The sequence below is a fragment of the Crotalus tigris genome, unplaced genomic scaffold (assembly GCF_016545835.1).
Source record: "Crotalus tigris isolate CLP2741 ecotype Arizona unplaced genomic scaffold, ASM1654583v1 scf7180000024350.909852, whole genome shotgun sequence".
Taxonomy (NCBI): Eukaryota; Metazoa; Chordata; class Lepidosauria; order Squamata; family Viperidae; genus Crotalus; species Crotalus tigris.
In genome coordinates this window covers 172,501-184,954 of record NW_024100519.1, presented here as the reverse complement: position 1 = coordinate 184,954, position 12,454 = coordinate 172,501, and the positions used below count along the sequence as shown (strand labels likewise).

The 12,454-nt window shown below is 43.1% G+C and overlaps 1 protein-coding gene across 13 annotated transcripts in view; it reads left to right on the top strand.

The window, feature by feature from the left end:
- CACNA1B (calcium voltage-gated channel subunit alpha1 B) overlaps positions 1 to 12,454 on the top strand; it is a 112,629-nt gene that overhangs the window by 49,010 nt on the left and 51,165 nt on the right. For all 13 annotated transcript variants that reach the window (XM_039327077.1, XM_039327075.1, XM_039327071.1 and 10 more), the window contains 4 exons: positions 2,057 to 2,113; positions 3,583 to 3,672; positions 5,975 to 6,184; positions 8,951 to 9,063. In XM_039327077.1, coding sequence (XP_039183011.1) covers positions 2,057 to 2,113; positions 3,583 to 3,672; positions 5,975 to 6,184; positions 8,951 to 9,063 — 470 coding nt within the window. The remainder of the gene's footprint in view (positions 1 to 2,056; positions 2,114 to 3,582; positions 3,673 to 5,974; positions 6,185 to 8,950; positions 9,064 to 12,454) is intronic.

Below are 12,454 nucleotides of genomic sequence, written 5' to 3'. Positions count from 1 at the left end.
TGAGAAGCTTGGGCAATGATGAGGCAGAAAATAATAAATGGATGCAAAAGCAGTATTCCAAAATTAGGAGGAAGATGTTCCAACATCCCAGGGCATATGGCTGTTGACCTATAGTAGGCAATTTTTGAACATCACGATGGTCTCTGCACAACAGGGAGCACCAGAATGACAAGTCGTGGCCATTTGTCAATGTAGGCTGAACATGAGCACATACATTGAAGCAGAATAACAGAGTTATTCTGACCTTAGAGGTCTTCTAGTCCAACCCCCTGCTCAGGCAGGAAATCCTATACCATTTCAGGCAAATGGTTGTCCAGTCTCTTCTTAAATACCTCCAATGTCATTGCACCCACCACTTCTGCAGGCAGGTGGTTCCACTGCTTAATTGTTCTGTCAGGAAATTTCTCCTTGTTTCTAGGTTGCTTCTCTCCTTGATCATTTTCCATCCATTGCTTCTTGTCCTGCCTTCAGGGGCTTTGGAGAATGGCTTGACTCCCTCTTCTTTGGGGCAGCCCCGGAGATATTGGAATACTACTATCATGTCCCCCCTCGTCCTTCTTTTCATTAAACTAGACACACCCAATTCCCGCAACCGTTCTTCGTATGTTTTAGACTCCAGTCCCCTAATCATCTTTGTTGCTCTTCTCTGCACTCTTTCTAAAAAGTCTCAACATCTTTTTTTTATAATTAGCCTGCTGTTACTTTCCCCCACATTTTGCCTCTTCCCATAAGCAACTTGTAAACATACTCCCCTCTGCCAGCTTTGGATCCTACCGCATGTGTCTGAATGGTTTGTTTTATGAAAAGGATGCTCATTAATATAACACATACGAAGAGTCAAGAAGAGACGAAGCTATATATTCACGGCCTGTCCCTCTTATGCACGGAAATATTTGCATGCCTTAAGGTTGGCCTCTGCTGTCAAATCCTCATTAATTTTTTAACAGGAGCCAGATGATTACAAACAGCAGGCAACATGTTTGCTATTTCCTTGTCTTGCTGTTGCCAAATAATTCCTGTCTATTACCAGGGGTGTCTCTCCAGAAGTGATGACTATTTTCTTTATCTTTTTCTTAACCAGTCAAGCCAAAAAAAGAAAAGAAAAACGGAGAGAGGAAAATTAGAACAATCAACACCAGCTACTTTCTGTTAGCTTGTTATTTTTTATCTGTTGGTGTTGCTTAGCTGTTGAGATAGACACGGTGACCTACACATTAATGAGTTCAGTCTGCAACAGGGAAAGGCAAAATGAATGTGGCTTTTCCCCTGAGTGGCGTCTTTAGTCCAATCAGGAAGAATGTGCAAGAAGGATTTATCTACCCTAACAACGGTTAAAGTTACACCATTTTTCACTGATGGATTTAGAAAAAAAACTATGGATGATCTTTTACCCTCCTTTTACTACGTCTTTCCCATTTTTCTTTGACGATTTTATTTTATAGCCATGTTGAGGATGAATTGATATTAACCTATACATTTTTAAATTAACAAATTGTGGAGACAAGAATAGACAAGAATAGGACCCCATAATTAAGAGTGTGGAAACATCGTAAGTGACCTTTGGTTTCAGATCTATCCCTTTCCTTTCCTTTCCTTTCCTTTCCTTTCCTTTCCTTTCCTTTCCTTTCCTTTCCTTTCCTTTCCTTTCCTTCCATTCTACTCCAGTCCACTCCATTCCATTCCATTCTCTCCTCCCTTTCCTTCTCCCTCCCTTTCCTTTCCTTTCCTTCTCCCTCTCTTTCCTTTCCTTTCCTTTCCTTTTCTTCTCCCTTCCCTTCTCTTCTCCCTTCCCTTCCCTTCCCTTCCCTCCCTTCCCTTCCCTCCCTTCCCTCTCCAGATTCTGTTTGGTAAATCTCAGAATATTTGTCTATGGGAATTCTCAGAATATTTAAAAACAAATAAGTTCCAGAAACCTGAAATGTGCCAACCAACTCAGTTCGAAGACTTTTCTCTAAACTATCCCCATCGTTGATTATGAAGCGTTTAGAGGTGCTGTGATTCTCTCTCGTGTCCCCAAGTGATACAAGGCTAAGCAAGGTTCTTTCTGTGTTTTCAGAGGAGGTGATGTTAGCAGAAGAAGACAAGAATGCTGAAGAGAAATCTCCCTTGGATGGTGAGTCTCCTGGCTATTCATTTCTCTCCTTGTATGTTGACTCTATAGCTTTTAATACAGGGGTCTTCCAACTTGGCCCTGTTATGACTTGTGGACTTCAACTCCCAGAATTCGTCAGCCAGGCACGCTGGTTGAGGAATTCTGGGGGTTGAAGTCTACAAGTCATAAAGGGGCCAAGCTGGAAGACCGCTATTTTAATACAAATGGCAGGATAGATACAGAAACCAAACTTAGAAGCAAGAACAGAAAAATATTTCAGCACCACAGACAGCTCAGAATCTGCCTTTCACTTATAGCAGGGGTCTTCCAACTTGGTCCCTTTGATGACTTGTGGACTTCAACTTCCAGAATTCCTCAGCCAGGCACACTGGCTGCGGAATCCTGGGAGTTGAAGTCCACAAGTCATAAAAGGGCCAAGTTTGAAGACCCCTGACTTATAGAGTGAGAGTTCACACAGATTGATTCAATATTTTTTTTTATTTCTGATAAAAGGAGAATATTTGTAGCTCAGGGTTGAGATGAAATGAAATGGGTCATGAAATGTCTGCAAGAAAACAAACCAGCTCAGAAGGCACCAAGGACCCCTCACTTTGTTGAGTTGTTCTACTGATATCCCGCCTTTGGTTCAGCAGCTCAAAATAGTGGATATAATGTTCCTTTTCCCCCCACCACAGCAAAATCCCATGGAGATACATTGGGCTGAGAGAGAAAATGACTTCCCCAAAGTCATCAAGCTAGCTTTTGTTATCATCATGTTGTTTACCGCCTTAAGGCTAACATCTAATCTAGTGTTATTTGGAATGGGAACATTGATATATGACACTAGTGATTTTGGAGGTGTTTTTTTTAAAGACCCCTTCTCATTGGCCAAATTACTGGTCCTTGAGAACTGGAGGCACAAAAACACTTGAGAATCAAGACTGGGACAGCATTCTTGGTGAGCAGCATTGTTTTGGGACATTATGTCAAATTATGTTCAATGCTGAAATCGTGGAGCAGGCACCTCCCGATCACGGTCCATTGGAAAGTGGCAAAATTATGATTTTAATAGAACAACAGGGAGACTTTTCCTTGGCTTTTTTTGATTCTGATGTAAGGCCACTATGGGAAAAAAAATAGTTATGAGTTGCATAACTCATAAGTTCACCAACATCCATCCTCGGCCCCTGTTTTGATTGCTTTGAAGATGTTCAGAGATGGTTGAAGGAAGCTGTGCTTAGCTGGAAGGCTAAATAAATAATGGTCTTTGCCAGGAAAGGATGGAAAAAAAAGAACTCTTGAGGGGTTGATAGGCTGTCAAGTGATTGGTCTATGGATGCTTTGAAGCCATCCTTCAGATGGAAAGCAATTTGAGTCTCAAAGCTGTAGAAAGTTGAAGAAGTTTCAGTCTCTGCTGAAATCTAATGGCCCTGTCATTTATTGCCTATTTCTCCCCTTTTCTGCCCTCCCCCCCCACTTTTGGTATCTAGTGCTGAAAAGAGCAACGATAAAGAAAAGCAAAAATGATCTAATCCATGCTGAAGAGGGAGAAGATCACTTCACAGATGTTTGCTCTGTGGGTAAGTTTAAGGAGGGACATTCTCCTTCTCTGGCAGATGGTCTCTGTTCCAAAGCCAGAGGTTTAGGGTCATAAATGAGCAAAACATATTGTCAACTCAATCCCAGGGGTTGCCTGTGTTTAGTTACAGGATGCCAGTTTGGGAAGTAGGCTAAGAAGAATGCAAATAGATCAGGCTCCAGATTCATCTCCCATTGACCAACTGAATGCATTTGGGAAGGTCTCAACTTTCTCAAATGGAAGGGTAACAGTTTCTTTCCAGTGTTCTTTCAATGCAACAAGCATTTATGACCAGCTGCTTAGGGTCCAGGGGGCACGATGGCTCAGTGGCTAAAGATGCTGAGCTTTCAGCTGAAAAGCCGGTAACCCAGGTTTGAGACCCAAGCACCTCACGATTGAGTGAGCTCCCGTTCCTTGCTCCCGTTCCTGCCAACTTAGCAGTTCAAAAGCATGCAGATGCGAGTAGATAAATAGGTACCGCTTTGGTGGGAAGGTAACAGCATTCTGTGTGCCTTGGCCATAGCTGTGCTGGCCACATGACCCTGGAAAATGTCTTCAGACAACGCTGGCTCTCTCAGCTAAGAAATGGAGACGAGCACCATGCCCTAGAGTCAGACACATGACGGACAGGGAAACCTTTACCTTTTTTGCTCAAGTGTCAAGAGTGAAAATTTGGCAGCCATGTGCCTCTTGGTTTTCAACGTGCCACTAGAGTAAGCGGGGTGAGTGTGTGTGTGAAATGCTTTCGAGTGGGTGAGTTAGAGAAACGAAACCTCTTCAGTTTTTTTTTTTTTTTTTGAGAGAAAACTGTCTGGAACTTTTTCAAGGACATTCTAGCAGGTGTGAAGAAAATAGCAGACGGTTCTCATAACAAAGAGAAATTGTTTACGGGAGCTCCGTGGACATCTGGGGGTCTTTGATTGGGAATGTCATTGTTATATGCTTTGGTTAGATGCCTTGGGATTTTAGGGTTAGTTTCCCTTTGCCTACATCCACAGAGGGCTAAAACCAAAGTGTTAACATTTCCCCTTGGAAGGACTTCACTTCATCTGGATTCCGTCCCCGGTTTTAGAATTTTCTCCTGCGTGCGCTTCCTCCCACGTCTCAGAAATGGCACGCTCTTAATGGCTGAAGGCTTTATAGCGTTTTAATATGGATAATTTCTTGACGCGCTTATGAGAGCTTGTAGGAAATTTACGGTATAATTATCCACTGGCCCCCAAAAAGGGCTGACTGTCAGGGACCTTTTGCCAACTGTTCTGTTTTATGAGTTGTTTTCTAATTCCTTTAAATTGGTCTGCAAGAACCTCGTAATCACTTCCCAAAGCAACATGTGGTGGCCACTGATAGAATTTGCTTGATTAAAGAAAAGATCGGGTGGAGATTTAACGATCTTCCAAATGCAGGAGAAAAATACACACTGAAGCCTCGTCAAGACGAAGGCTGAAATTGTGCGTGTGCTAATGCCAGGCAAAGGAACCAGACATATTACACACCGTTTGTGACTCCTGCTATCATTTCTATTACTATCACTGGTTATAATTGATCCAATTACAAACGTGAAATCTTTCACGGACAAACAAAGGCAGTGTTGTCTATGCAGCTGCCTTGCTGAAGCGATGAGAGCCTTTGCCTCAGCCAGATGGATCCCATTCATAAAGAGAGAGCAGAACAAGCTTGGGTAAATGGATAAAGAGCCCCATAAATTTGGTTATCCATCTAGAGCAGGGGTCCCCAACCTTTTGGAGAGGTTACGTGGAGAGGGTTTTTTTTCGTGGACTGGAGGAGACGTGGTTTTGCGCGCTGCCTGCATCCTGTGGATGGGCTTTGCTTCCAGTTTCTGGAATGCCGTGGACTGGTCCTGGTCCATGGACCAGGGCTTGGGGACCCCTGACCTAGAGAACACAACAGCATGAAAAACGGAGCACAAGCTAGGGTAAGATCTCAGTTCTGTAACCGTGATGCAGAAAATAAAATTATTTGTTGCATGATATGCAACAAGCCCAGGATTACCTAAAGATAGGTTGGCCAACTGCCAACTAGGCAAGGAGGAGGGATCAAGCAGGGAGCCAGCCTTGAGTCCTTGCGCAGCTGCGAAAGACCTAGAACTATGTTTCATGAAATTTTGTCTGTTTGTTCTCAAGGGAAGATTCTTGTATTATAGGCAAGATGCAATAAAGTAGTCAGCACGAACCCTATCAATGTGAATATGATCTCTTGGGGTTACAGCTGGGATATTTTTTGTTTCTTGGGAGGTCTCCTTCCCCCTTTCAGATTGAACGTCCTTTCTTCTGTGACCACAGGGTCTCCGTTTGCCCGGGCCAGCCTAAAGAGCGGGAAGACTGAAAGCTCCTCCTACTTCCGTCGGAAAGAGAAGATGTTCCGCTTTTTCATTCGGCGCATGGTGAAGGCCCAGAGCTTCTACTGGATTGTCCTCTGTGTGGTGGCCCTCAACACTATGTGTGTGGCCATTGTGCATTATGATCAACCAGAAGGTCTCACTACCACGCTTTGTAAGTAAGGTCTTCTTCGGCCAATTCTACTTCAACCCACCAGGTTGGAGATTCTCAATCCTCCAGGTCCTGGTCACGATTGTCCCAAAGGTGCTTTTTTCCAAAGGCAACTGGATTTTCTTGGGTTTTTTTCCCCTTGAACACGTTTCACTTCTTATCCAAGAACTGAAGAACTAGACTAAAGAAATTTTGCTGATGAGAAGTGAAAGGTTTTCAGGGAAAAAAACAACCACCAAGAAAGTCTAGCTGCCTTTTGGAAAAGCACCTTTTCCTTCAGCACCAGTGATGGTGAACAGCACCAATGCCTGGATCTTTGCTGATCTTCCATTAACAGGAACTCGTTCTAGCTACAATCCACAGCGGGACTTTCTCATTGCCCATATCTATGACTTGAATCAATGACCTGAAGGAAATTGGCTGATTCAGCTAAAGGTCTCCAAATCCATTCGGTAGTATGAGTAACAGAGTTGGAAGGACTTTGGAGGTCTTCTCATTCAACCCCCTGCTCAGGCAGATCTGATTACCATTCCAGACAAATGACTGCCCAATCTCCTCTTAAAAATCTCCAGTGATGGAGCACCCATGGTTCCTGGAGGCATCCCGTTCCACTGGTTAATTGTATGGGAGCACAAAAGCTCCTCTTTTTAATTGAACTGGAAAATCTGGTTGGATTTATCCAATTTCCAGAATTGGATTGACTAAACTATCCCTATCAAATCAAGAGCCCCTCTGCCCACTCGGAGATACTCAGCCATTTCTTCTTCAGATACTAGTGGTTGCAACTGCCCCCATCACTGTAACTGGAGGCTTGCAAGTTCTGAGTAAACACCCCCAGGTATTTCTGCCCACACTGAGCAAAGTGGAAAAAGAATTTCCATGTTACCATTTGAAGCTTAACAAGCGAGATGTAAGCTTGACCTCTTTTTGGGAGATGAATTAGAGCGAAATCAGAAGCTGGTTTTTCTGAGATTTGCAAGATCTTTGTTCTTTTCCATAAAGGAATATAATAAAGCAATAGGAGTTCAGAGAGCTGGATATTTTTCAGATTTAAAACTTTTCCTCCATGTAAGTTGGGGCTAATTGGCTAAAAGGGGCATTTGTCTTTCTTCTTCTTCTTCTTCTTCTTCTTCTTCTTCTTCTTCTTCTTCTTCTTCTTCTTCTTCTTCTTCTTCTTCTTCTTCTTCTTCTTCTTCTTCTTCTTCTTCTTCTTCTTCTTCTTCTTCTTCTTCTTCTTCTTCTCCCCCCTCCTTTTTTTTTTAAAAAAAAAGTAAAATAAAATAGCAGGGAACGAGAGTTCACTTTCCCAGAAATGATTTCAGCAGAAGATTTTTTTAAAATTTTATTTTATTTTTCCTCCCTAAAGAAGAGAACTTTATGAACAGACATTCATCTCCCAGCTGGTGTCAGAAAGAATGTTCTTGTTAATTACCAATTGAGTGAAAAATTATACAGGCTACATAGAGCGAAGGAAAAAGAAAGAAAGAAAAGGCAGAGCCCATTTTAATCACAAAAAAATGGGATAAAAGCAGAGAAATATTTCAACAGCATGGAAGCTCAGGAAGAGAAGAAGCATTGTGAATAGCTGACAGGTGCATCGGCTGAGGAGGATGGTTGAACAAGATGAATCTCTTGGGCGAAAAAACCCAAGGATTGGTATCTTAAAAAGACACCAAGCAAACACTTGTAGGGAAAACAAAGCATGAAGCATCTTCTAAAGCAGGTCGAGCAAGTAGCCTGGAAGTGGATTTCAAGGAATGAGATATAACGTAAGGAGGGAAAACTAATGAAGGAGAGAAGCAACCTAGAACTAAAGAGAAATTTCCTGACAGCGAGGACAATTAACCATTGGAATGACTTGCCTCCAGAAGTTGTGAATGCTCCAAGATGGGAGGTTTTTAAGAAGAGATTGTCTATTCTATTCTATTCTATTCTATTCTATTCTATTCTATTCTATTCTATTCTATTCTATTCTATTCTATTCTATTCTATTCTATTCTATTCTATTCTATTCTATTCTATTCTATTCCATTCCATTCCATTCCATTCCATTCCATTCTGTATTATATTAAATCCAGGGATGGTCAAATGGGATTGCATTTGCTTTCCGATTACATGGACAAGGTTAAGTTAGAAGAAACTGGGACGGTGATCCATCAGCTGGAAGGATGGTGGAAGACAGGAGACCTTGGTTAGGAAGATGGATGGATGGATGGCTAATTGTGAACACTGCTAGAGAGGTCCCAATAGAACTGAAAATTTTAACTCAGATGGGTAGCTGTGTGGATCATGGTGAAAAAGAGTTTTTTTTTTTTAAAGGGAAGAGTGAAAGAAAGAAGTGATAGAAATATGAGATTTAAGTTGTAGCAAAGCAAGACAATCCAGGATGGTGTAATATCCCAAGGAGAGGACTCTGTTGGAAGCTAGACCAATATTTCAATGTTGCTTCAGCAACACAAAGTCTTAGACCAAGTGTAAAATAGTGTTGGAAATCTCTGTGGGCAATCATTTACACTCCTAGGGGATGCCTCTTCTTTTGTTAAAGGAAATTTGCTTTTTATCATTCAAGGGAGGATTTCACTGGAACCTTCCAGTTTGACGTCTTCTGAGTTGGTGGAGAAGCCATTACATTAAGAAGATAAACGCAAAATAAGAAAGATAATTGTTTGGGGAGGTTGGGGTTTTCTCTCCAGAACGTTGCTTCCCAATTAACGATTTCCCCACTAGCTGGGCCTGACCCGTTGCTCCTTTTCTGCTACTTCCTTCTAGATTTTGCTGAATTTGTCTTCCTGGGTTTGTTCCTCACCGAGATGACTTTGAAGATGTACGGTCTGGGGCCAAGGAACTACTTCCATTCCTCATTCAATTGCTTCGATTTTGGGGTAAGAAGGGAAGGAAGTGAGGCCTCTCTGCACAATCGTGGTTTTATGCATGAGGTCCCCCACAGATGAAGAGGTAGCAAGGATTGTGTCTAATGGGTCAGGTAGGGTTGATGGTGGAGGACAAAGTTGCATCATCAACTATGGTATATTCTTAACAGCTAGCAGAGAGCTCCGTTTTCAAGTCAGATCTCGAATCGGCACGGAATGGCGCCCCCAAATTCAGCTATTCGGTGCTGTGCATGGGGGTGACTCAGCTGAAGTTCTGCGCCAAAGAAGGTTGTGCAAACATTGTCATAGTCTGGTTTTTTTTTTCCCCTGAACCCTCCCTTCCACAAAACCCTGGAGGGATTACTCTGACCTCGTGGCTCCGATGTGTCATATTTGCAAGAACAGAAAAAAATAGCCTTTGGCAGATGTCCATTGCCGCCCGCACAAGTGACACCAATTAGCTCCATCCCTGGCAGGTCTCGAAGGAGAAACCACCTGAATCCTGAATCTAGATTGGATTCGTTGTTGGCATCGATGGCCTGGGCCAGGGGTAGGCCACCTTGGCCCTTTTATGACTTGTGGACTTCAATTCCCAGAATTCCTGAGCCAGCATGGCTCAGCATGGAAACTCTGCCTTTCCCCTCAGCATGGCTGGCTCAGGAATTCTGGGAGTTGAAGTCCACGAGTCATAAAAGAGCCAAGGTGGCCTACCCCTGGCCTGGGCAGTTGACAGAAATCAAGCTGCTTGCTATGACTGTCCCAATAAGGACAATCAAGATTGCTCCTTTTATGAATCAGCCCTTGGAGAATTCAGTTGGTGCTAAATCACACACGGTTGGGTGTTGGCTGGCTTGGTTAGCTCATCCACCAGCAGGAATGGTGCAATACAGCTCAGGTCCCAGAGGGGCTTTGTCAAGAGGCCACTGGACATAGTTTTCCCCTTGAAGACGTTTCACTTCTCACCCAAGAAGCTTCTTCAGCTCTGACCGAGGAAGGGATATGAACCCCACCTCTCTCCTTCCCGCTGTTCCAAGAAGGTTCCACCACCCATTTGCACTGTTCAGTTGACCCTGAGGGCACAGATAAACCTCCAATGACTCGTAATGAACAGATGACTGCAAAGAATGTAAATCCTTCCACCCTCCGCCATTCAGTCAGAACTGAAGAAGCTTCTTGGATGAGAAGCGAAACGTCTTCAAGGAAAAACAACATCCAGGAACCTCTTGAAAAGGCACCTTTGGGACAAGCCATGACCTGGATGATTTGAGAATCTCCATAGGTAACGAAGGAAGCAGTTTGTAGATGATGTGGACATATCATATCAGCTGAACCTGCTGCCCCAAGACTGAGGAGCCATTTCCAACTTCTCTTGTTCCTCTCTTGCTCAGACAATGCTTTAAAATGGGAATATGTCTTCAAGTACTGTTTCCATGGAGACATATCTGTTTTAAAAGAGGAGAGGTGGCCACCGCATGCAGGAGCCCCTTGTACAAATGAAACTGAATAGCTTCTTCGCCATGGGCAGAAGATCTCAGACGATCTTCCCAAAGGTGCTTTTTCCAGAAGGCAACTGGACTCTCTTGTTTGTTTGTTTTTTGTTTGTTTTTTGCTTCTCATCCAAAAGCTTCTCCAGAACTTCATGAACTGAAGAAGCTCCTTGGGTGAGGAGCAAAATGTCTTCCAGCGGCTTCAGTTCACTTGATGGTTCGACCTCCTTAAACCGAAGTTTGGTTTGCTGAGCTTGTCAAGTTGGAAAGCGGACAGGCTGGGCTCAAGACCCGAGCACCGCAGGACAGGGTGAGCTCCCGTTCCTTGCTCCAGCTCCTGCCCACCTGGCAGCTGGAAGGCATGAAGATGTGAGTAGATAAATAGGTACCCCTTCAGTTGGAACAACATTCTGGTGCTTTTGGCATGTAGTCATGCTGGCCACATGATCATAGAAGTGTCTTCGGACAACGCCAGCTCCCTCAGTTAACAAATGGATATTAGCACACACACACACACACACACACACACACAACTTAGATTCGGAGAAGACTGTGCAGGGACATCCTTTATCTTTATCACGATAGCTAATAAGATGAGTTAGTTCCCAATCACAGGCTTCATCGTATTTCCCTACCACCATGTTACTACCTCTCTAGGCCTACATCCATGCCGGAAGAGGGGTCTAGGAGAAACTGGACACCTTAGTTGCACATCTCTGTAGTACAAGACTAGCTAGTTCAAGGCGGGAGCACGACAAGGGTCTTGGCCTCCCGCTTACAATGAAAAAGTGTTTCTTTTCTGAGCAAGCTGATCTGAGATGCTTCTGCAAGATCGATTACATAGACCAGGATGGGGTTACAAGAATTCCAGCAAGTGAACGCTTTCCCATCACGATCGATATACCCGTCCCAGAGGTTAAGGTGACGGTGCCCTCATTTCCCCTTGTTACTGTATTTCTGCAGACTAGTAACTCCCTCCTGTTTTACGGGAGGTTGCAAATGATTGCTTACAAAGCACTTTCCAGGATTCTTCTCGTTCTGGGTACCGACCGGTAGAAGGGGGTGTTATTTTTAGGACTATGCAACACAATGTGCCAGAAGAGTATGGGGCACAAGTATCCCCCTCCTTTCATTTTATTTAAATATCTGGTTGTTTTTCTTGAGTTACAGATCTGCATCTCACAGCTGCCTTTTGATGCTGGTTAAAAAAAAAATCAGATTCAGGTTAAAATAATTTCTATGTTTACTCCTACATACCAGTTCAACTAAATTGTGCTGTGCAGTCCTTGTAGTTTTGCAAAACCCAGGGTTGGCACGTCTTCCTTTTTTCTTTCTTCCTTGTCTCCTGCTATTATTATTATTACTATTATTACTATTATTATTATTATTTTGGATCATCGCACAGTCAGCCAGATGTTCAGACTGGATTTGGCATTTTGTCTACCTATCGAGTCCTTACCCAGGACCTGGGATAGGCAGATGTGGTTGTTTGATGGTATTACAGGTATCGTCGCAGGATGGAAGCAGTTCCTAGTAAGGCCGCCTTTTGCAATTGACTAATAGCGAATTTGTCAATCCAATGGTGTTCAATGCTCCAGTTGTTTTGGGATTGCACCCAAGGAGTCTATTACTATTGGTACTACCCTTGCTTGCTTTTGCCACAGTCTTTCTATTTCTATTTGTAGGTCTTTGTATTTTGTTATTTATTTTCTGACTGTCTGGGCTGAAGTGAGAAAGAAAACAAAAGAAATCCTGTTTTTTTTCTTCCAAAGAACAAAATAGTAAAGATATGCCATTGGCTTAAAAAAAAAAAGTGAAGTCGAGTCGACTGTGAATTGAAGAGCCAGTTGCCAATAAAGGAGAGAGGCAACTAATTTAAACAACACTTGATCCTGTTAGCAGAATGGAAACACTTA